The following is a 23647-nucleotide window of genomic DNA, read 5'->3' on the forward strand; positions in this document are numbered from 1 at the left end:
CTATAATAAATGAATAAGCAAATAAAACAAACTGGTAATTGGTTAATAATGTTTAATTTATTTAATACCGTCGTTTAAAACTAGAAGAAAACTTAATCTAGAATTATTAACATAGTAACAAATATGGCAACTTCACGATTAAAATCTAATTTATACTGATTGATTAATTGATAACTTAATTTATTTAATCTCACTATTGGAGAAACACATAATTATAAGAATATCAAACTTATTATAAACATAAGGTTTTATTAATATATATAGTTTTATCCACACTGCCGGCGTCAGGGTTAAATACAACCCAGGCAAAAGTATTTTCGAGTATTTTTTTTTGTGATCCAAATAAAATTATGTATATACCATGGAGGACAAGAGACTCCAGACCCTGGATGACTCCTCCTCCTCCTTTAACGCCAGGACTGATGAGGCAGCAGAACATGATAGTAAAAAAAAGCTAATATTATATTGCTATTAGTAGCAGAGCATAATTGACCACTTTAGCAAATATTTTATTTTTTGCTTTGTTGAAACATTGTATACTCTTGCGGATCACCCTTGAAGTCGATACAATTTGCAATATTAAGATCTTTATAAACACTTATACTTTGATAAATTATTTCATACAAAAACCCTTATTAAAGGCAACTATTCTATCAGCAATCTTCTTTCTCATTTACAGGCTTCTTACTAACTTTCTTGTTAGAGATCAAGTCTTGTATCTCAGCAAAAGTCTTGCCTTTAGTTTCTGGTATAAAGAAGAATACGAACAGACATAAAATAAGGCTGTTCACGCTGAAGATCCAGTACGTGATCGTAGGTCCAATGGCTGTGGCCACTTGGGGGAAGAATCTAACGGTTAAGAAACCAATCACGTTTGATACCAGCAAGGAAGCAGACATTCCCATACCCCTCGATTTGTCATCAAAAAGTTCCGAAAGTACTACCCAGATGAGAGCGCCGACACCTGCAAAGGAAAATGATTTTAAATGTTGGTTACATTAAAATTTGGGTATTTATTTCAATGATATAATTTAAGGTATTTTAAGATTTGACCTAACTTCAAAGTGTTTATCAACTGTAGTCGGCAGTGAAAGAGGTATGAGTGTTGGATATTCGAAGGTAGCAGGTTCGAATCAAGCCTTATCAAATACAACAGCGTATTAAATTTTTTTCACTTGCTAAAGTGTTGACTGAAAACATGGTGAGAAAATCACTGCACCTGAGTTTTTTATGGGTTTGTTAAGTCTCGTTAAAGTCTCTCTCAGGCCCCTTTACAGGCAAAAAGGCTTCATATATACTTACCCTATTTTCATCTCACTCTGTCAAAGGATACACCAGTATTGTTCATAAAAAATAACAAAAGGGTTTCTTACCTGAACTGTTACTGAAGACAAATAGAACCAGAGAGATCAGAGGCAAGTAGTTCAAGAAGTTTGATGTAGCGCCGCCTTCAGTAAGGAAGAAGAACAATCCCAGGCCAAACTAGAAAAGGAAATAAAAATAGATCAGTTTTTGTATAAGATCATGAGATCATGGGTTTTTAGGGATGATCTCACTGTTTTGTAATCCAAAAGAGTATTTAATCATGACAAGAGGTGGTACCACTTAAAATTCTGTCATAGCAGTTAGTGCCTGCATCGACAGCCAAATATAGCATGTCGTGGGTTCGATCCCCATGTAAGACAAGCATTTGTGTGATCCGCCAATACTTTTTCTGAGTTTGAGTTTCTTTGTACATTTGAACAACATTCAAGATGTTTGTGAAATCCTCTGCGACCAAAGGAAAAAAATCTTTAATGTGTATGGAGGCGTTATATTATTTAAAGAAAAAATGAGCGTAAAAACACACTAGTTCGAGCGGCGTCTGTGTTCCACAAATGTTAAAGAGATTGGAAGGCATTCTGATGAGGCGGAAGTGTTGCGAATATGTTGATTCAATTAGTAGCTAGATATATTATTCTGATATTGATTCCGATGAAAAGCATGTTCGTTTATCACTCTTATCAGTACAGATATAGAATAGCAGTTGGTCTTATAGCATTTTTGCCTATTGTTTAATCAACTCTAACTACTGAGAATATCACTTTTAAGAAAATGTACTTCGCGATTCCTTTTAAAATTATCATTTTTTTTTTAATGACTTACCAATCCCAACGACATTCCAACACTAGTAACAATAAAAATAGGTTTCCTTCCAAATCGGTCGCTTATCAATGAAGTGAAGATGCTGCCAGCTAGTTGAATCACACCAACGATGATTGATCCAAATTCATCCCTTAAAGACGTGTCGGTAGATGCCAAAATCGTTTGCAGGTAAAACTGGACGGCGTTGAAACCAACCAGCATGTTTGCAAATGATAAGAATAGAGCAAGGATTAGAGATTTCTGGAAATTTTTGTTCTTAATAATGTCAATTTTCTTCTCTTCTCCTTTCTCTGCTGCTCTTTCATATTCTTGAATGTCCTCGTTTGCCGCTTCTTCTGAACCTCGTAAGAATATTAGTACCTTTCTAGATTCTTCTTTCTTGCCTGAAATGTAAAACTTATTATTAACTTAACTTGTCTTGATATTATTTATTCGATTCCTATTAATTGAATAAGAAAAACTTCGTACATTTGGAAAGTACACAAGTAATGCTGCTATATTTGAATAACATTCAATAGGAGTTTAACTCAAAACTATATTTCATGAAAGTATTTGGGGGAGGCCTTTGCCCAGCAGTGGGCTAGAGAAAAAAAAATTACCTTTCGCGTATAAGAAGTATGGACTCTCAGGCAAGAAGAATAAAGGTGCAATGGCGGCAGCAGTAACGGTGATCATCATGATGTTAATATTGACGTATGAGAGGAAGGGTCCGGCTGACAGCATCATCACGACACCGAGGGAGCACATGAAGTGGAGAATAGTCCCTATGCTGCCACGGATTTGGGTCTGAAAAGAAAAGCTCTGATAGTGATAGGTGACATTTTGACGTCAAGTCAAAGGACCCTAGATATCTCGAGAGTTTGCTTGTTTCTGAAGACAAAAAACCAGACTCGAACTTACACAGATCAAGTGCAGAGTCTAATCTCTCGATTGCTGCGCATTCGGGTTATAAAAATAAAGGCATGCACCTGTTTATGCGCACACGCTTGCGAAGAACCAAATGCAAATGTCAAGCACAGCTGACTCTGTCCACACTAGTCGCCGTAGTTAGAATCAGTCAGGTCATTAGATATTTTACTTTTTACATTTAGATTACTAAATATGGCATTTACATTGTGCTTTACTGTTAAGAGTATATACTTAGCGGCTTTTCGAGATTACCAAACCAGTGAGGATTCGTAATTTTATTAACTTTCGTAAAAAGTATTCATAATAACTTATTTAATAATGGTATACTCAGGCATCACGAAAATTAGTGGGGTTAGCTAGATAAATACGCGCGCATAAACCATTATTCAATAAATAAGCTACTATAGATCACAGAAAAAGTCTCCACATTATTTTCTACTCTTCTATACCTCATTGATTCATTATTTAATGTGGTCTCTAAATGAAACTTACACTGGCAACTTCAGCTGCATACACAGGTATAATAGAGAACATAGCTGCATCCCCAGCGGTTACCACGAGCCTGCCAGCGAACAACATCCAGACTTGATTGGCGAATAGGTAGAGAAAGCCTCCAGCCAGCTTCGGTAGAGACAACACGATTATACTGTACTTTCTCCCAAGTAAATCCACCATAGGTGCAATAATAAAGAGATTCGCTGAAAAAGAAGATTGTTATGAGCATAAGTACTTATATTTTTTTGCTTGTATTGTATTTTGTCAATGCTCCAATGGGGATAATGTAATCTATGTGTTGGTGATAAACAACAGTCTTAATATAACACCGGCAAAGTGCGAGTCGAACTGAGGGCGTACAAATAGGTAGGGTAAATAAAATCAATTTTGCAACAAAAATTGGTTAGCCCTCAAATTATGACCCTTTTTTCCGGGGTGAAACGCTAATGTCTTCAACTCACGTCGAGGGCACGGCGTGGGGATATGTCGGACTTCCACCGACTAAAAACACTCCGGGCCCCTTCTACTGCTTTAGCCAGAGTCACGGGATCGCTCGCGCATACTCTGCGCGACTCTGGCTGGCTCAAATTATGACCCTACGGCCCATTGCTCAACCTGGATATTTATTTTTCTATATTTAATGCTGAGCCGGGCACAGAACTAGCTACAACGCGCAACGGTTCCATTTTTACTTTTGGGTACGAACGTGATTTTTAGTGGGTACATATTTGTGAGTTCCTTTGTGTCAATCAAAATTGAACCCTCATCATTCGAATCACACCAAGACCTGTGTGTAGTTTTGAAAATAGAAAATATTTGTATCAACTTGTTTCATACGTCTACCGGAGAATAAGTGTGTCACTTTGCTACTTACTAAATATAGAGCTTAATAATCCGACGGAAGCTACCCAGGAACCATCGCTGTCTGAGAGGGGTTCTGGTAGAACGGACTGCTCTTCATCAGCGAGGTAGACGAGGACTGGTGACGTCCATCCCAAATGGAGCCCCGTCGCGAGCAGGTTCATGTTAACTGGAATTGAAAGAATGGTTCTTAACATCTGACGCAAAAAGATAAAAATCAAATAAAGAAATTAGCAAAAATTAGGTTGTTTGTAAGTTTGACTGATGTGTGTTTCGTCGTAGCTCTTAAACGGGTGAACCGATTTAGATGCGGTTTTGTTTGTCGGGCAGGTTTTTTTTTTAATTCTTAATGTCAGCATTATCAGCTTACTTTCTAGTTAGACTTGAAACGCTAGGAGTCCCTTGCAAATAGGATTATTATAAACAAACCCCATGAATCACCCATCGAATTTATGACCGTACCAACTGTTAACCTTAACCTTGATTTTTATAACGGCAACAGAAATGCATCATCTGTGAAATGTTTAACTTTACTATCATGGTTCATTGGATACAGCCTGGTGACAAGCGGGTGGACAACCAGATAGATGGATAGACAGTAAGACATTAAAAATAGGATTCAATTTTAACCTTTTTTTGGCGTACGGACCGCTAAATATTGACATAACAGATTAGATATTAATTATATGTATTTCCTTAAATTTTACAAATATATTACGAAATATTGTGCAACTATTGTGTAATGGTTTTGTAATAAGTAATTATCAGATTGAGAGGCATTCATTTTAATTGTTTTCAGCTTTTTTTATCTCAATCAACGTTCATTTTAACGTAAGAGATTTAGTTTATCTTTCTAATAATCTTTTTATTGTACTGTTATTGAATTATGTAAGCGAAAATAAATTAAATTCTCTTTCTGAATCTAGAAACCCAAATTAGAATTCTGGTTGAGGTCAACACGACAAAAAGAGCGTGTTTCGTGAAGTGTCGTGGATTCAATAATAGCGTAGGACAAGCACTCTCGGGGCCGCTAGGCACAGTTCGTTTCAGGCCCCCCTTTTTCATACCGTGCGTCGTTTTTTTTAATCGTGAGTGCTGGGCCCCTGGTCACCGGGCCGGATCCAGGGGCCCAGGCACAAAGGAGTGGGGCCCCCTTGGTTATCGAGCTTTTTTTTAGATGCCTACTCTTTGGTTGTGGGCCCCTGGTCATAGTGGGCCCCTAGGCACTGGCCTAAAGTGCCTTATGGATAATACGGCACTGGTTGTGATACCCCCGTGGCACAAGGATTGAATTCTTTAAAACATTAGTAATTATCCAATAGATGAATAATCATATTATTCGTAACATTTTTACACTGCGTAGACACCCTGAGTATTTTATAGGTTGACTGATATTGGCCCATCACCATCCTAGTGTTTTCCCAACAATTTTGGGGTCGGCTTCCAGTCTAACCGGATACAGCTGAGTACCAGTGCTTTACAAGGAGCGACTCCTTATCTGACCTCCTTAACCCAGTTACCTGGGTACCACCCATGGCCACCCATCCATGAACCGACCGTATCAAGTGTGGCTGTGTATTTGTGATCGATCAACTCGTATTGCGTAGTAGTAAATAATTATATAATTTTGCTGATATCATACATAGATTAGTTTAGTTCCAAGTAGTGAGATGTGAACTATAAAAAAGTAATTTACATAGATTAATGGACAATAATAATTACTGTGCACAATTAAATAGGCGCTTTAGGTGATAGCAAGAGGAAAAATCTTTTTTTTTATCATATGCAATCAAATAGCAATTATCTGTTACGTATATTCTGTCAATATTGAATGACTCTAAATTTATTTGATAAGGAATGTTTCGATGAGCACACCAAATGAACGTATATACCGAAACTAAGATCGTGTTTTGCAATACTGCCTTGCATTTCTGCGAACGGATTAATACGCGAGGTTGTAAGATAAGGCAAAATCTACGCATGAAACAGAACTAAGCTTAACGCGTCTATCTTCAAGAGCAAAAAGAGTGGGTAATATATCCCCCCCCCTATAGAGAGAGGGTCACAAAATGTGGGGTAAGGTTAGAAAAAGAGGTTTTTAAGTTGTTTACACTTACCTTTTACCGCCCTAAAACATCATTGACAAATGGAGAAAGAATAGGGATGTTGATAATATTTTTTTTCAGTGTCTATCATGTAGTTTAATGACTTGTAATGAATAAATACGTATTTTGGCACGGATTTTATTAGCTTCACCTTTATCTTTGTATGTTTGTAACCGACTTCTTTGGGAGCGATTTTACCTACTTTAAACGGCTAAATTATTGAACTTACGAATGTCGAATGTCACGATTGTGAATAAGTTTTACGAAATGGTTTCGTTACAAGCCCACTCTCGTAGACTTAAAATAGTTCATTTTTTCAAATAATATTTGTTTTCATTTTCTAACAGAGACACTTACTAGATTTCTTATTTTTAAACCCAGTCGTCAGTACTATATAGTAAGGAAAAACTATTTCAAATTTCGAAATAACATATTATTATGTACCTGAAGCTTAGTGCCAAGCAACAACGCTCAAGTGTACATTCTATTAACTTGACACTTTATCACAATCGAGGGTTTCCTATTTTTTTTTTTTTTTTTTTAAGATAATGATTAAATAAATGCTATTAAGGTGTAATTGTGTTAAAAAATGTCCCTATAAATCTAGAAGGGCTGATGTCGAAAGCCCACATTTATAGAGACATCTTAACCAAAATTATTGAGTTATTTAACCAAAACCTTGCGAACTATATGTAGGATCGTTTTCTACTTGAGACGATGCCTATTTTTAGAAATATAATATAATATTTTAAATTATATACTATTATATACTTATACATAATTTTCTATTCTACACTTCACACTATTATGGTACAAAAGCTTTTTACGGCTCATTTATGTCCTCATCTATTTTTATTTTTCTAATCATTTTCTCGTAAATAATTGTAACTTATTTTTGTGTTTACAATTATTAGTTTTGTTAATTCTCACCCAATTCTGTCTATGTGTTTTACATATTTATAATTGAGATGACAATAACTTAGTGTTTTATGCAGTTCTAAATCATTAGAAATATGTTATGAAACCGCGTAATTAGAGACTCTATTGTTTATATTAAGAAAGTTGGTATTATTGAGTGATTATGATTTTATTTATTTTAGGAGTTTTTCAATGAAGCCAGAGTCACCAAGGTCGTCTTCACACTATGAATATTTTTTTTTTATAAAGCTCTATTTATACTTAACCAGAATTGTTCATTTTTCTTTCATTTATTTTTGTAATGAGATTATGACATGTATTATAGCTTATTATGGGATGTATGCTGTAATTTTACATTGGTTGAAGGTAAATAATTATTTTAACGGTTTGTATTTTTTTGCACTAAAATAATATATTTTGTTTTTGTTATATTTTTTATTCACCTAACTAACTTTAAAAATATTAAAATAATTAAGGATCAGTTTTAGATATTAAACATTATTAAACATGTTTTTTTTTTATTTCTGGTTAAATGAAACAGAAATAGAAAAAAAAACATTTTAAGTATTTATAAACTATACAGAAACAGTAAAAAATAAAATATTACCTGAAAAAACAATTAAATACTGTCGGACTAACGGATTCTCGAAAAGTTTCAACATTTTGACACTACACTACTGAAATTATTATAAATTATAATTAATTCGGGAGCCTCAAAAATAAGGCTTTGTCCAGTTTGAACAAATTTAGTCACAGTGACCAACAAGCGATTGATGAGACAAATATATGTATTAGATTAATCGTATTCCAGATTACGCTGTTAAAAGATAAGATTAAAATAATCAATGTAAACCAAAACAAATCGATTCTTTTACGAAGATGAGATGCGATTATTATTGACCATTATTAGGCAATATTATCACACATTTTAGCTTTATCGAAAAACCTGTTTCCAAAAATAGGCGAGTTAATACTTATATTTAAAAATGTAGCTTTATCTATGTTGACAATCTTTTCACCACTAATAATTCGACCACGTTGGCTGAAAGTGTGTAAATTTTTTTTTTTTATACAGCAGTAACCACACTTACTAATTATCAACGCAAGTCCTTTTTTATTTATTGCTTTTATTTGTTTGATCATCATTATCATCAATCATTTAATTTCTCCTCCCGCTATGGGTTTCATTGAGTGTCAATCGAGTGTCGGACTTCTACTGACTAAAACGCACCTATTTTTGTTTCTTTGCCCTTTGTGTATCAGGGCCGCGGTTACTATTTCAGACAATCCCACTGTCCTGAATCAGCCCTAATACTAGCTCTAACTGTGGATCATCCACAGAGCTTGCTGTCATCTCTTTGAGTTGATCGCATGTTTACCCGCTGTAATTCCCAACGTGACTGCTTTGCAGAAGGAAGCGTGCGCTTTGCACTTCCTCTCGTCCTGGACCGTAAATCGTACCAGGGCTGCATAAAAGAGGTCACTACCGCTAATTACCGGTCATGGCAACTCCTTGATCAGCAATGATAATCAAAAAATATAAAAAAATCTCTTAAGTTCCGTGTACCCCAGAATCACGAAAGTGGAGGAGTAGAATATTGTTTCCACGAAGCTGGCAACATTGCCACGTTGGATGGCAATGCTGATCCTTTTTGCAAAGTGAAGCATGCTTTTGGGAAACGCGAAGTGTCAATAAGAGTATTATATTCTATTTAATAGATTCAGGTGAATTGTTAAATGATTTTCGTACAAAATAAGGTCTTTTCAATTAGCTCAGAAACATAATATATTACATGTGTTTTGCTAAAAGCCTGTGGCAAAAATCTCTTTACCCTTAAAAGAGTTGAACACATGTGTTGTTCACATGTTTCAAAATTCCATCAAAACATGAATTGTTTATTATTGATATTTTTTAATTCAAAACGATTATTCAAATAAAATTTTGGTAAATAAAAACTTATACATTTTTTTAATCAACAAAATATTTTTTTCCTAAATATCTGGCAACACCGTACACCAGTGTTGCCATAATTAACTCGTTGCACGCGATTGCACAATATTGTAAAAGTTATTGAATAAGATAATATGGGAGATAAGAAAAAAAATTCTTATTTAAATCATTACGGTTTAGGTATACAGGTGCAATGTGATCAGATAAGAATAATTAATTTATATATAAGAAGATTTCAAATTGCCTTTGATCAGTGGTAACCAGCTGATCTCAGCATCCTGTCTACTTCTCAGTCACATTTCCATTCCAAGCAATTTAAACCTTGTGTCGCGGAGGATTTAACAAACATACAAATCACGTGCACAACACACCCAGACTCGGAACAAGCATTCGTGGGTCACGCAAATGCTTGTCCTACGCGGGGATCGAACGACGACCTCCGTGGTCGCGTGGCGTACACGCCGGTTTCAACGTGTCGCTAGCTCTGAGGTCCCGGGTTCGATCCCCGGTCGGGTCAATGTAAAAATTCACATTTCTACATTGTCTCGGGTCTGGGTGTTTGTGGTTCTTCATTGTGTCTGAATTCCCTAACACAAGTGCTTTAGCGACTTACTTTGGGTTCAGAACAATGTATGTGATGTTGTCCGCATTTATTTATTTATAACTTGAAACTCGAACTCTGGGACTCTATCCCGCAAATGGTACGTTAAAAAAATTTCATTCAACAGGGTTTCTTTACAAGGATCAACAAAATTTTATCAATAAGACCTTAATGGTGAATTTTTTTTTTAATATTATTGCCAAATTAAATTGCATTTCAAAATGTCCCAAATAGTTATGAGCTAATAGACGCACTATGAGGACTATGATCCCTAAGCCACCTATGTCAATTTACCTACCTTGTTCCGTATACACCCTAGCTTTTCACGAGGGGTCTACTAAGTAAATAAAGAATGATAGCTATCTCCAAGTGCGAAGTATGTACTTCTAACTGTTTCCCGCGGGCCCGCCCGCTACAAAAAGAAAATGGTCCAACCAAAAACTACCATATGCGCTAATACAGGCTATAAACTACTTGTGTACCAAGTTTTCTCTAAATCTATACTCTACACCGTGATTTTTTAGTCGTCTTACAAAACGTGTTCTAGTCATTGGTCATGTATCCAATGACTAGAACACGTTCATGATTAAAAAATAGGTATTTATTAAAAAACTGTTAAAACTTCAATTAACAGTATCTTGAAATAAGAAAGACATTCCAAATATAATCTTAAACAGTATTACAGGATTTACAGGTTACTGGATTCTTGCCTCCTGTAATCAGTAATTATGATAACTTTCATGTATTGTGAAAACTGGTATCATAATAAAAATATCTGTATTTAATTTAATAAGAATAAATAGTTGCTGGTTTGATCTCATAGCAGGCTAAGTACGAGTTTGACTTTTCAAAGATTTGTACTTTCTTAATTTTTCTCCACCAACAAACGGTGAAGAAAGATATCGTGAAACCTGGTTATTAAATATCTGAATCTGACATCGCTAACTTGCAGTGAGCGTGGTGATCAATGCTTAAAACCGTCTCTATACATACGATAAGAGCCCAGCAGCGGGACGTATAAAGGCTGGTATTACTATCAAATATTGCCAAGTCAGATTTGATAAAAGTAAAAAAATTGAGAGGACATTATTGACATTCTTTAAAAATATAAATTAAATACACCTACGTCACGCTAGATCATCCACCTACTCTTGTGTTTGATAACCATATTTTGGAAGCTGTAATTAAATCATGCTATCCGCCATTTTGTGATGGCGGCCATCTTGGATTTATCATCATCGGACATTAGCTAGCACGTATCATCGTTGTGACAGTTACACACAAACATCTCGTTGTTTTAAGGTCAGATCATGAAAGACTCCATCATTCGCCTGTTTCAAAAAATTTATAAAGCAACATTTCTTTTCCGGTATTTATTTTAATATAATATGTATGTAGTAAGTGTATCTTAGTACACATATATATACTAACAGTTGAACGCGGGCCAGCCCAATAAGGATATAAAGAACAAACCAAAAAAATCCAATTATTACTCGAAATTTCAGGATTTTCCTCGACGATCATTAAGATTAAGATATTTTGAAACAACCTATCAATAATTAATACCGTGACTGAGTAATTTCTACTGTCTTAATCTATAAAACTCGTTGTCGTATCCGTTTATAAATGATGTATGAAATCGGATTTTTTTTTGTCTTCTGTAATCAAATCAAATTGAAAAATGATGACTGTTGTTAATGCTGAAAAAGAAGTATTGTCATTGTTTACCTTTTAAGAATTAAAAGTAGCACAGCTTTCACAAATAATATTTCAATAAAATTAACCTTAAAATAACTATTTTCAATTTAAACTATAATTCATCTTAATATTAATGAAAGAAATTATTTCAATTATCCATTTATATTACACATACCATATTTTACTTTTAATTACATTAGAAATCTGTATGACGCAAAAATAGACAGTTCATTTTATTTATCTTTGTAGTGCAATGACTTTTCATTGTTGGTCAGGCGAGTTGATATCAACTTTTTGCTTATAGTACGTTCAGAGATGGTACTATGCTACTTAAACTTACGTCACAGCATGATTAAAAAAATCTTTAATAGGTACCGTATCTGATCCGTGATCATCGTAATTTTTTTGTATATTAATCAAGAGAATTGATCGTCACTTTCAGTTAGCTTTTGATAAAGAAACGATGATAATCATGGCTGAGAAATATCAGAGTAGGTATGGACGAAATTGTAAGTTCTGATAAGATATCGCGAGCCACATTGCCAATTCATCTAGTCTACACAGCTACTATGGAAGCGAGGACCGGTGTGAGTATTGGGGTGTTGTTCAATTGTCCAAGAGCATTGACATACACCGACATAAGAACGAGGATGACGTAGCACGGCAGTTCAGATTTAGTCAGTAAGAGTCTGAAACTACCCGTTCTCTCCCCAGAGGGAGCGGGATCCATGAGGCTTCTCCCGCAAGAATGCTAATTGAAGGTAAAAAGATAAGTTATTTAAGAAGCTGTTTACCCTAGTGATATGATAAAAGAACTGCCTCGTCAAAGGTCGTAGTGTAAAATCCCGAAATCCCTTTGTCTTTGTAAGTTCATGTGTGATGTCCCAAAGTAATAATAGGAATTGTATTAGTAGAAATTAAAGGTGTGAAAGAAATTCTCGCGACGATGTGTAGGTCACGTCAAAGGCCTACGGAAGCCTTAATAGCTAACAACAGGGAGTCCACAAAAAACAAAGAATAAATAAATGACTCTCGATTTTGAATCTCCATATTCGTGAGTGGCAAAACTAACGAGCAATATTGCCGTTATGGCAATGACTAGCATTCGATATCCAGGGACTACAAAAACAGTTTTGCCTCAATCTCGTGAACCAGTTATATTTTTTCAGGGCTTGAAATTGACACTAAACGGATTTTTATCAAACCTATATTAAGTTATTGCGAAAATACACAAACACTAAGCTATGCCATGTTATACTTATCACTCCATATACCTATATCTTTGACAGTCTTTACAGGTAGTCAGAAGCTTGAAAGTCTGACAACCAGTTTAACTAAGGGGTATCGTGTTACCCAGGCAACTGGGTTGAGGAGGTCAGATAGGCAGTCGCTCCTTGTTAAACACTGATACTTAGCTGAGTCATGTTAGGCTGGAAGCCGACCCCAACATAGTTGGGAGAAGGCTAGGCTGATAATGAGTTATCACTCCATAAACCACCATGACCAACCACAAGCTTATAGAAATAGACTGATAGCTCTCTATCTTATCACAAGTTTTTATTATCACAATATTTAACAGTACGACAAGTATATCTCTATTTTAAGACATAATCAGTTTGATACTACCTGAATCACGTTACTAAATGTTAAAATGTATTATCGTGGTCTAATACGGAGATTAATATATAATGAATTAGATTTAGCAATGTGTAATCTATCATGCTATTTTCTTTCGTGTGTGTGTGATATTGATAGCCAGAATGCTTGAGTCATATTAATGTTGGCTCAACAATTATTTGTTTTTGCTTTGTAAGCATGTTTAAGTGTTGCAAGACTCTAGACAATTACTTTAAATATATCATTAGATTAAAAATGAATCTGTGCTTCATAATCTAACTAATTAGTTGATTATCTGCCGTCTATCAGTTTTAGATTATATTTGATCATAAGACATGTTATTTACATGTAGTTTTTTTATTTCCTTGTTTTCTACTGGATACCTTCCATTCGGTCTGTTTGATGTTTTAAGCGATATTAGTGTTAGAGAAAATGTAAATACCATGAAAGGACCTTCAAGAACAAATTCCTGTGATGGAAATGAATAGACATGAACATTTTGAACCTCACATCATCATATTTGACGAATAGGGAAGCTGGCATTGACATAACCTATATCACTTGTATTATTCTCAATAAACTTTTAGGGCGTTACGTGAGGAGAGAGATAATTTGTATTGATATTAGAAAGTCTTTATTGTCAGTACGCCGTTAGATTTCGAGATATTAAATATTTTGATAAGAGTCTTTTGGCGCCAGTTTCCTTGAAGATCTTTCGTTCGCTGACATTTTAATGACAAAAAGCTACAAAAGTATAGAAAAGTTTAGCGGCTAAACAAAATAGAATTAATTATTTGTATGAACGAAAATTTTGTACAAAATATATATCAGTACCAAGCGAAAGTAAATTGTACCACAAGACTATGTGCACATTGTACAATGCGAAGTGGACTTTTGTAACGTATTGTTTCTTATTATTTTTAGGATTCCGTAATGAAGAACTTCTGTCTGTCCATCCACCTCCCACCAGGCTGAATCTCATGAACAGTGATAGCTATCACCGCTATACCAACAAACATATAAAAAAAAATCGAGGCTTATCTCGGTTCTTGAATAATCAGGATATGTTTTAACAAGATTAATTAAAAAACGTATACCAACTAAGTCTTTAATATACATTACTATGATAATTCATTAATCTTACCTACTAAACAAGTATTAACATAAAATCACCTGTGTCAGTTTCTGATAAAAATAATATAGCAATATCATTAAACAACGTTTCATTACAAAATTCTAGTATAGTTATGAGACTGACTGATAAGTATGTAATACTAGTTTATTTTGAACGAAAACGTCACGACGAGATCCCAGCTCATGATAAAAGTCTTTGTTAGATTCGTAACTACATAAAATATTTATAATTTTTTTTCACATTAATAAGGGGTCATCTAGTCCCAAATTAGGTATATCTTGCTTTATGGTAACGATACAAGTGATATACATTTTTCATACACACATAATGAATTAATAAATAATAGTATAGAAAACACAATTCTTCATTACATTAATGTTGTTCAGGGTGGGAATCGAACCAGCGCTCTCTGATTTTACAAACAGTCTCACTAACCACTCCAACAACAGCCCCTCACAGTTACAAACTCCGACTAAGGAAAGAAATCAATTTTGGGTCACACGACGTGAATTTTGCAAGGAGAACGCTCAGATCATAAAAATACAACTTTTAAAAACTACTAACATTCTTCTACCTTCCTAAAATCTCTTGTATCTCATTCAAAGTCTTCCCTTTGGTCTCCGGAACGAACTTATAAGTGAATAGGAAAGCGACGATGCAGGAGAAGGAGAAGATCCAGAAAGTGACGTCACCGCCGAAGAAGTTGACCATGGAGGTGAATCCTGTTGCCACGCCAAACCCGATCAGCCACGCCGTTGTCATGGAAACCGCTGACCCCGTGCTTCTGGCGTTACCTCTGAACATTTCGCCGACGAGAGCGCTGGGCATCGTGCCGAAACCTGGAATTAATAAAAACATAGCCTAATAGAGACTTTACATATGAATGCTAATTTTGAGGGACTCATTCTATTCAGTTTTTATGCCAAAGATAACTATCGATTCTAGGTGTTACTAATACGTGAACGGTATGGTAATATGTATATCCCAAACTATAACCAATGGACTGTTTCTTAAGTTAATAGTCATCTAATAATGTTCGATGCGGATTCTAATTTGTTTTATTTAATAACGGTTTACTTAGGCTTTCTTATCGGGATAGCCTATTAATATAATTGTGTAGGTCGCCAGTCGGTTCATTATTAAGGACCAGTCCAGTTTGGTCAAGAGAGTATACATGAGTACCGTTATTAAATAAATATCTAGTCTTATTGGTTTTGCATTGCAACAGCTTAGTCCTATTAGTTATACTAAAGTAACATTGACAGCGCACAAAATCTAGTGATTCAATTTGACTCGATCAAATCTATACTCTATACTAATATATAAAGCTGAAGAGTTTGTTTGTTTGTTTGTTTGAACGCGCTAATCTCAGGTACTACTAAAATTATTTTTCTGTTGAATAGACCATTCATCGAGGAAGGCTTTAGGCTATAAACCATCACGCTGCGACTAATATGAGCGAAGATACAATGGCAAATGTGAAAAAAAGGGCATTTATAAATCATAACTTATATCTTCTACCCACGAGGACGAAGTCGCGGGCAACAGCTAGTATATGCATATTATGATGTTTCAATACTCACCTATTTCATAAGAGAAGAAGTACATGATTAAAGCCATCAGCGGTAACCAGCGGATGTCGGAGATGATGGGGCTCTGTATCTTGTCCAAATGGAAGTATGTACCGAGTATCGACTGTAACAAAAACAAAGGAAAATAATTAATACATTAATAGAAAAACCCACGTTTTTAAATGTCCCTCCATTAAAATTTTATAAAAATCGGTCCAGCCGTTTTTATATTTGTAAATTGCATTGTCATCGGGTTCAAAGCTACCCTGAAAACTTTAGCCTGCTAGCTAAATGGGAAATGCCTAAAAATTGAGCACCTTATAACTATACTTACAATTTTAATTTGCTAGTATTTTTTGGCTACTTACCAGGCTAACAGCACAGAAGGCAGTTGAAGTTAGCAGGAGTATTCTCCGACCGGCTCTCTCCACGACGAAGGGCGCTATCAAACTGGCTATCAGACGAGTTGATCCAATTATAATGGTTGCTAAGTCAGGCCTGAAATGTAGATCACAATTAGTCACTGCATTTTTTCAGTGTCTAGTTTAGGAATTACTGGATTTTTAACCGTCTGTTGTTTTTTTTATGTTTCTTACCTCAGTAATTCATACTGATAGAAATGTCATCAACTTTGCCATAGTAGCTTTTATTAGAAGTCGTCGTATGTTTTTGCTGTAATTTTTTTTCGACGGTAAAATTTAATTTGTATTTTATTTGCCGACAATATGCTTAGAGGCTTTGAAAAAATACGTAAAAAAAGGCTTTTGATATTATATTTTGGTTGTACACAACTAACACAACTGCTGGTAGTATTTGCAAACACAAACCAATTTACATTCACATAAATAGTGCCGGTTACACTTAGTCAGATTAAGTGGATATAAAATTACCTGATAGAAGACCCAGCCAATTGAAAGATCGTAGTAGCAAAGAACAGCACAGCAGCGACACCACTGGTCTGCTGCAAGGTGCAGAGACTGAGGGTGATGAAGAGAGACCTCCTGTTGGACTTGACAGTGAAGATCTTGACCCAGGCCTTCCAAGTCGTGGCCTCGTTGGGGTTAGTCCCACGCACGGACTCGAAGACGTTGTCTAGATCATCAACTCTGCCTAAACGACGCAAGACGGTTTTGGATTCCATTTGTTTTCCTGAAATATTTAGAGTATTTTGGTGTCATAACTCTTGTTTGTAAAAGATTTATTTGAAAATGTTCATGGTCGTCAATTTTGTGGTGCATATTTAGTCTCTACCATTTCTATAATTTGTAAATTCCTTTGAAGTCAAGCTGAAAGCTTACGAAACAGGTGAGATAATGCATTTTAAAAATAAGTTAAAGCAATTTAGTTCAATAAATTTTACCAGTTTTACTCAAACATTTCAGTGCTGGGTTTCGTTTTTCTTTTACATACTTTCCACTGGCCTAAAGAGCTTCATTAGGATAAGTTGTAATATGATTATTCCCATATTATATATCTATTCTATCATTACTTAAAAGTTCAGTACAAACCTTTAATAGCATAATACACTGGAGACTCGGGAATAAACAAGATCCCTATGACATGCACAAGGTTGACCGCCAGGGCTATGTACCCGGTAGCTGCGTAGGATACGAACGGCCCGATGGTGTAGGCAGCCAGGGTCCCGGCGATACCCACAATGGATGTAGATGTTAAGAGTATACCCCGAATGTTTGTTGATCTGGAAGACATGATATATTTATGTATTGAGAAACGTACTAAGGTATTTAATGGTGCAGTTGTGGGGTAATTTTAAGAACGTTCAAATCTCATGCACAAAGACATCCATATTCGGTATAAGAATTCGTGTATCACACAAACATTTGTACTACGATGAAAATTGTACGCGCAACAAGTCCCGGCTAATCCATTTAAGACGAGAGAAAATTGGAAAAAATTGTAATTGTCATAATTGTATTAAAGAGAAAGAAAGAAGAGCAAAAATAAGTTCAATAAAACCAAAATATTGGGACTAATCTACCCTAAATTATTCCTGAAGATTATATTTTTTTGCATTTGCCCTAGTTTGCATTTTTCTTAAGACTCTCAAAACATTATAAAGAGAATTTCAGATTTTGTTTGGTTACGATCCAGAACAAATGCGGCATCAATAATAATACTCGAAATAAAGATTTTATCTACGTGCAGTTTATAAATAAAGGTCCGATACGGGTAAGGGTGACTAACAATGCATTCTTGTGCTTGTTTTGTGTATTTTGGCTAGCATGTTCAACAAAATTAGGGGAAAAAAGCAACGCATCGAGTCTATTTGGCTTATGTCAAAAAACTCAAAAAAATGAGCGCTGCAATATATCTTCAGCTATTTGTATTATCTAGTCATAAAGAGCCAGCCGCTACAATATTTGAGAATGGATTCTCTGGACATCACTTTGGAGTCTATAATTCAAATTTGTGTTCCTAGACCTCAGATACGTTGATAACAATGAATATGGACGAACACGTACATTCCTTTCTGATAGCGAAAAGTTTCTCATGACCGTTCACCAACCGCGCCGCGGCGCCACGATGCATGCATTAGTTACTACGACTTTAGATAGATGGCGCTGCCCTAGTGACGTCACGTTTCTGAATGGCGGTGTTAAGATTTTCCGCATCTTAACGACTACCCCGGGTGGACTTATCTCCGGTATCGCTTCTCGGCCTTTTGGCTAAGATCAAAGTGTAGTATCTGTTCTTTTCAGCTTAATATCTGAAAGTTCCCTCACTGAGGGACCAGTATATTAAACTGATTTTTGTAAGCTGACGGGATGTTCGGGGCTCGCTCCACTCCCGTCACGGGTCGGCCCGGCATTGCAGTGCCGCCGGGATCGGCCCACATAAATACTGTTCAATTAAATACCCCTAGGCGCTGAACGGGGGTAATCCATTTTGTTTACTTGCGCACAAGTGAATAAAATGGATCGTAAAAATTATGCTATGTCTCGACAGTAAATAGACTGTGATGTGGGGGATTTTTTTACTGGTAGTGGAGAATAGTTCCTTGAGTTACATATTCGGGGATTACGTTACGTTTATAGTTGCATGGCAAAAATATACTTTAAAGCTCGTCATATTACCCTTTCTAATTTCACTATATGTAGTTTCAACAAATTTCATCTATTCAGGATACTCATTCTGGAGAGTATAATAATATCTATAAAGTAAGAAAAAAAGATTTTAATACGTCAAATTACTTACGCAATCTCCCCCACGTAGACCAAATTGCTGACTGTCACCATCCCCATACCCAGACCACTTATAATTCTAACGGCGAATACCATGGCAATATTTCTTGTGGTGATTATCAGTAGTAACGCTGTTAAGTTCAGGAAGCTGCCGAAAAACAAACATGGCTTCCTCCCTATAATGTTGGAGAGGTAACTTGGGATGTATGGACCTGAAAATAAAAAAGATTTTTTAGTGTTAATTAGGGAAGTAACGGGATATAACAGGAAAAAAAACAAAAAGCCAACGACACGCGGTATTCCCAGGCGGTCACCCATCCAAGTACTAACCGCGCCCGATGTTGCTTAACTTCGGTGATCGGACGAGAACCGGTGTATTCAACGTGGTATGGACGTTGGCGACAGGTAAATTTAAATACATGATCGTAATAATGTGTTGTGTAAATTTGTTTGAACAAAATGTTTTATACAGACAAAAGCATTTCTTTGTGCTATTTGAATTGAATTTTACATCTCTTCTCTCATCTAATATATAAAATTCCCGTGTCACGATGTAAGTTACCGTACTCCTCCGAAACGGCTTAACCGATTTTTACCAAATTTTATATGCGTATTCTGTAGGTCTGAGAATAGAACAACATCTATTTTTCATACCCCTAAGTGATAAGGGTTGCTGACACTAAATAAAAAATATTTTATTTTTTGGACGAAATTGTTTGTTTTTATTTTTTATAATGTGGCATTAATACTACATCCAACTAAAAAAAAAATCGGCAAAGCAACGTTTGCTGGGTCAACTAGTAAAATATATATTGAAATATGTATATAGTGATAATTTTAGTGGTGATACACAATTTAACATTGCATGTTTTAATTCTTACAATTATACTCGTGATTTTTAATAAACCTTTTTATAGTCTGTTTACACGATTTCTCATGACCCGACACTAGTTGAGTCTGAAACTAACTGGTGTATCATTTTTATTAAGCATCCTGTGCTTAGTTCCAATACCTTATCACTATTTGGTGAATAGATTAACGCTACTGATAAAGATGAAAGTCTATTTTTCGACGCCTACAAAATAAAATCCTGTTTTTTATTGTTAATTTGCTAATCACTAAATCCAGGCACTAACCGTTTTATCAAATTTTGGTTTTTTATTAAACTTCAAACGTTCTCTCACCCTAATAAACATAATAATTACACAAGGCAATCGTAACACAAGGCAACACAGATATGTCGACACTGCATATCTACGCATGATTTTTATTTCTTTGTAATATCTGGTAGATACTTATACCTACCAACCAAATCTATTGACCTTTATATAACACTAGCTGACCCAGCAAACTTTATTTTATCTAATAAATTATTTCTATTTGGATGTATTTTTAATGCCGCATTATAAAGAAAATAAAAACAAAAAAAAAAGTTCAAAAATTAAAGAAAAAAAATTATGGGTGAATCATCACTTAGGGGTATCAAAAATAGATAGTAACCGATTCTCAGACCTACTGAATACTCATATAAAATTTGGTAAAAATCGGTGAAACCGTTTCGGAGGAGTACGGTAACTAACATCGTGACATGGAAATTTTATTTATTAGAAGATTACCGTTATAATTATTTTCTTAACACTGTCATGTTTTGTACTTGCCATGTGGCTAGCATATCTGTGCCAGTCTATGCTTTAAAACCTAGTGAGGGCAATTTCTGATGTTCATGCTTGTATTAAGAGAAAAAATTGGGAGGATGTATTAACAGCCGCAATAACGATAGGCACCCACTCAGATAAGTAAAGTTCTGAAATGAATGACAGCTAAGACTAAGTTCAAAACAACAACAACATTGAGCCAACCAAATCGAAATCGAGGTTAAGCAACAGTAAGCACGGTCATAAATGTAAGAGGTGACCAATTTACTTTGGAAATTCTTTCTTCTTTAATCTAAACGGATCCTTAACTGCTATAAATCCGACTCGCATTTACCTGTTTTTATGTAGGTATGTCAATATATTCCTTAATTTACTCACCGACTATAGCTCCTACATATAGTAGTGATCCGATCCATGAAGCCTGGAAGTCGGTCACCACGTCTGCCAGAGGCGTCTCAGTTGCATTCTGAAGTTTCGGGATGATGGGAGCTGACCAGCCCACGCTGTACCCATCGATAAACTGGCCTATGTTCACTGGTGACAGGTTATTGAGAGTTAACCTTAAGTGATGGTGTTAAAATCTCAATTTCAATGACAGTTTTGGAGTTGTTAAATTTGAACTAGATAGCTCTGAGCATTACTATGAGTATAATCACCACTATTATGTTGATATTGTGTAGGAATTTAAGACAAGCAATTTTTCCAGTTTTTCATAAGTGTGATATTAATATCTTTCTAAAAGTTTTCGAAATTAGGATTTTAATTATTGTGTCATGAGAGGTTAGTTAATATTTGAATCACATGAAAAACAACACCTAGTTTGAATCAGGGTTCGAATCTGCGACATTTATTGGTACCTAATTGCCGTTGTCACCTTGCTCATTCGGCCATTTTTGAAATAGTATTAGAAAACATCTTTCTGTTAAAAAAAAATTCTAACTTCTATTTTTTACTTTTTATAGGTTGTTTTGATATCTTTAAATAAGCAAAATACTTTAATTAATGCTTATAGCCAATGCCAATGTCACAATTACGGGTTAATCAATGAATTATTATTCATTAGCAGTTTTTTATTTGGTATTTATTCAAATTAAGGACTGGGAAAACATTCGAAACAAAACCAGTTATCTATATATATAAAAATTATCATAAATAAAAGAAACTCAGCGAGTATAACACAACTTTATGTTTTGAATAAACTTAAATTTTTATACAAGAAAACGTTGAGCTAAAAAAATATTCAAATTGGGAAATTCATTAAAATTCGACACTGGACAGCATCCTTATTCGCTTCCCCAATAATTAATCATAATAATTAAGGTGTAAAGTCTGACAACCAGTCTAACCGAGGGGTACCATATTGCCCAGGTAACTGGGTTGAGAAGGTCAGATAGGCAGTCGCTCCTTGTAAAACACTGGTACTTAGCTGAAACCGGTGAGACTGGTAGCCGACCCCAACATAGTTGGGAAAAGGCTAGGCCGATGATGAATTAAGTTGTAAACATTATCTCAGATTCTTTTGAAAATACCCTACATTTGGAATTATCTTATCTGGAAAACAATACCGTTATGATACTTTGTTGACTTTTCGTCATAAATACGTTATGTAGGAATAAAAAAATCTAAATACCCACGTTTTTAAATATCACTCCATTCAATTTTATGCAAAATCGGTCCAGCACTTTTTATATTTCGAGTGTACAAAACGTGGGAAAATGAATTGATACCAACAAAAACCAAAGATCGTTAAATTAGTTGAACCATACTTCGTTCGTTGTTCGTAGGAACATTATTAACTTGATCTGGTTATATTTTAGTGCTCACAAAAGAAACAAAACAAATATTATAAGTACATATCTAAAATAACAACTACAAAAAACTATGTATAGGAAAAAATAATAACTTACCACATGCCACAATTAAAATCTGTGCTTTAACGTATGCGTGCATCCTTAATTATTTATCTCACTGTAGATAATAAATCACATAAAGCCACCATTTATTAAACACTTGTTAACTTTCATAACGAAAATAAACTTCGGAAACTCAACACTTATTTTTGTAATACACAATTAATTTCTGCTTAATAATTATTATTGAAGAAATATTGCGCAATAAATATTTTCTTATTTATTTACGAAGAACAGTTTAATTATTTATTTATTTATTTTATTCAGCTTAATATCACAATTTATTCGTTTATTTTGTTTAATTAAAGCGTTGATAACTTTTTTAACTGAATTAGCATCATGCCCAAGTTTAAGTGTTTATTGTAACGCAGACGCCAACTTACTAACTTCCTTACATTTTTAACCAACTCAAAGAGAACCTGCTTTTGCATATTTTGTTGAGTTTTGACAGTAAAACACACGTAAGTATTAATTTCAAGTTGATTGAGCAAAAACCCACAGTCTGTGATATTACTGCCAACTAATATTCTTAACACAATGTTGTGTGAGTTTGGTCTAAAAGACTGAAGACTACTTTTAAGAAATATGTATGTAGAAATGTGTTTGTATGTGTGTGAATGTATGTACAAGTATGGAAATGTATGAATGCATGAAGGTAAGAATGTTATGTGCGTGTCTGTATCTGTGCACCTACATAGGTGGGAGTGGAATAGATGTGGAAAGGCGCTGCTCTACGTATCGGCAATTTGTAATAATAAACTTAGTCAAAACGAGTATAAATTTCAATAAAATAATAACATTTCGTTATAAAATAACGAGACATGATTTATAAATATTGAAATAAAACAATTTGTTTTTTTTTTTATAAAATAA

General features: G+C 34.8%; 2 protein-coding genes and 2 non-coding genes across 4 annotated transcripts; 1 reads left to right on the forward strand and 3 right to left on the reverse strand.

Annotated features, from left to right (window-relative positions):
* Window positions 1-35: 35 nt before the first annotated feature.
* On the reverse strand, window positions 36-8144 carry LOC113494820 (facilitated trehalose transporter Tret1-like). The gene is made up of 7 exons (XM_026873306.1): window positions 8041-8144; window positions 4424-4579; window positions 3547-3752; window positions 2745-2931; window positions 2146-2528; window positions 1374-1482; window positions 36-964 (listed from the first exon to the last, which is right to left on the reverse strand). The coding sequence occupies exons 1-7, from the start codon at window positions 8093-8095 to the stop codon at window positions 654-656; spliced, it is 1407 nt and encodes a 468-aa protein (XP_026729107.1). The 5' UTR covers window positions 8096-8144; the 3' UTR covers window positions 36-653.
* Window positions 8145-14394: 6250 nt separating this feature from the next.
* On the reverse strand, window positions 14395-22940 carry LOC113494822 (facilitated trehalose transporter Tret1-like). Its single transcript, XM_026873308.1, has 8 exons — window positions 22772-22940; window positions 21243-21398; window positions 19223-19421; window positions 17515-17705; window positions 16897-17155; window positions 16375-16504; window positions 16019-16130; window positions 14395-15274 (listed from the first exon to the last, which is right to left on the reverse strand). The coding sequence occupies exons 1-8, from the start codon at window positions 22812-22814 to the stop codon at window positions 15006-15008; spliced, it is 1359 nt and encodes a 452-aa protein (XP_026729109.1). The 5' UTR covers window positions 22815-22940; the 3' UTR covers window positions 14395-15005.
* Window positions 18674-18866, forward strand: LOC113495502. The gene has a single exon (XR_003400727.1). It is a non-coding gene; the product is annotated as a U2 spliceosomal RNA (small nuclear RNA).
* Window positions 19491-19609, reverse strand: LOC113495501. Its single transcript, XR_003400726.1, has one exon. It is a non-coding gene; the product is annotated as a 5S ribosomal RNA (ribosomal RNA).
* Window positions 22941-23647: the final 707 nt, after the last annotated feature.

The sequence above is a fragment of the Trichoplusia ni genome, chromosome 6 (assembly GCF_003590095.1).
Source record: "Trichoplusia ni isolate ovarian cell line Hi5 chromosome 6, tn1, whole genome shotgun sequence".
In the NCBI taxonomy this organism is placed as follows: Eukaryota; Metazoa; Arthropoda; class Insecta; order Lepidoptera; family Noctuidae; genus Trichoplusia; species Trichoplusia ni.

What these genes read in the sequence shown, in the direction of transcription:
- LOC113494820 (XM_026873306.1), bottom strand. Translation starts at nt 8,095, where the DNA reads ATGTTGAAACTTTTCGAGAATCCGTTAGTCCGACAGTATTTAATTGTT. An exon ending in ATTATTAAGCTCTATATTTA is followed by an intron (nt 3,753 to 4,423) that starts GTAAGTAGCAAA and finishes CTTCTTTTTCAG; the next exon opens with CGAATCTCTTTATTATTGCA. An exon ending in TGTCTTCAGTAACAGTTCAG is followed by an intron (nt 965 to 1,373) that starts GTAAGAAACCCT and finishes TTTCCTTTGCAG; the next exon opens with GTGTCGGCGCTCTCATCTGG.
- LOC113494822 (XM_026873308.1), bottom strand. Translation starts at nt 22,814, where the DNA reads ATGCACGCATACGTTAAAGCACAGATTTTAATTGTGGCATGTG. An exon ending in GATTTTAATTGTGGCATGTG is followed by an intron (nt 21,399 to 22,771) that starts GTAAGTTATTAT and finishes ACCTGTCACCAG; the next exon opens with TGAACATAGGCCAGTTTATC. An exon ending in ATATGTAGGAGCTATAGTCG is followed by an intron (nt 19,422 to 21,242) that starts GTGAGTAAATTA and finishes TTTTATTTTCAG; the next exon opens with GTCCATACATCCCAAGTTAC.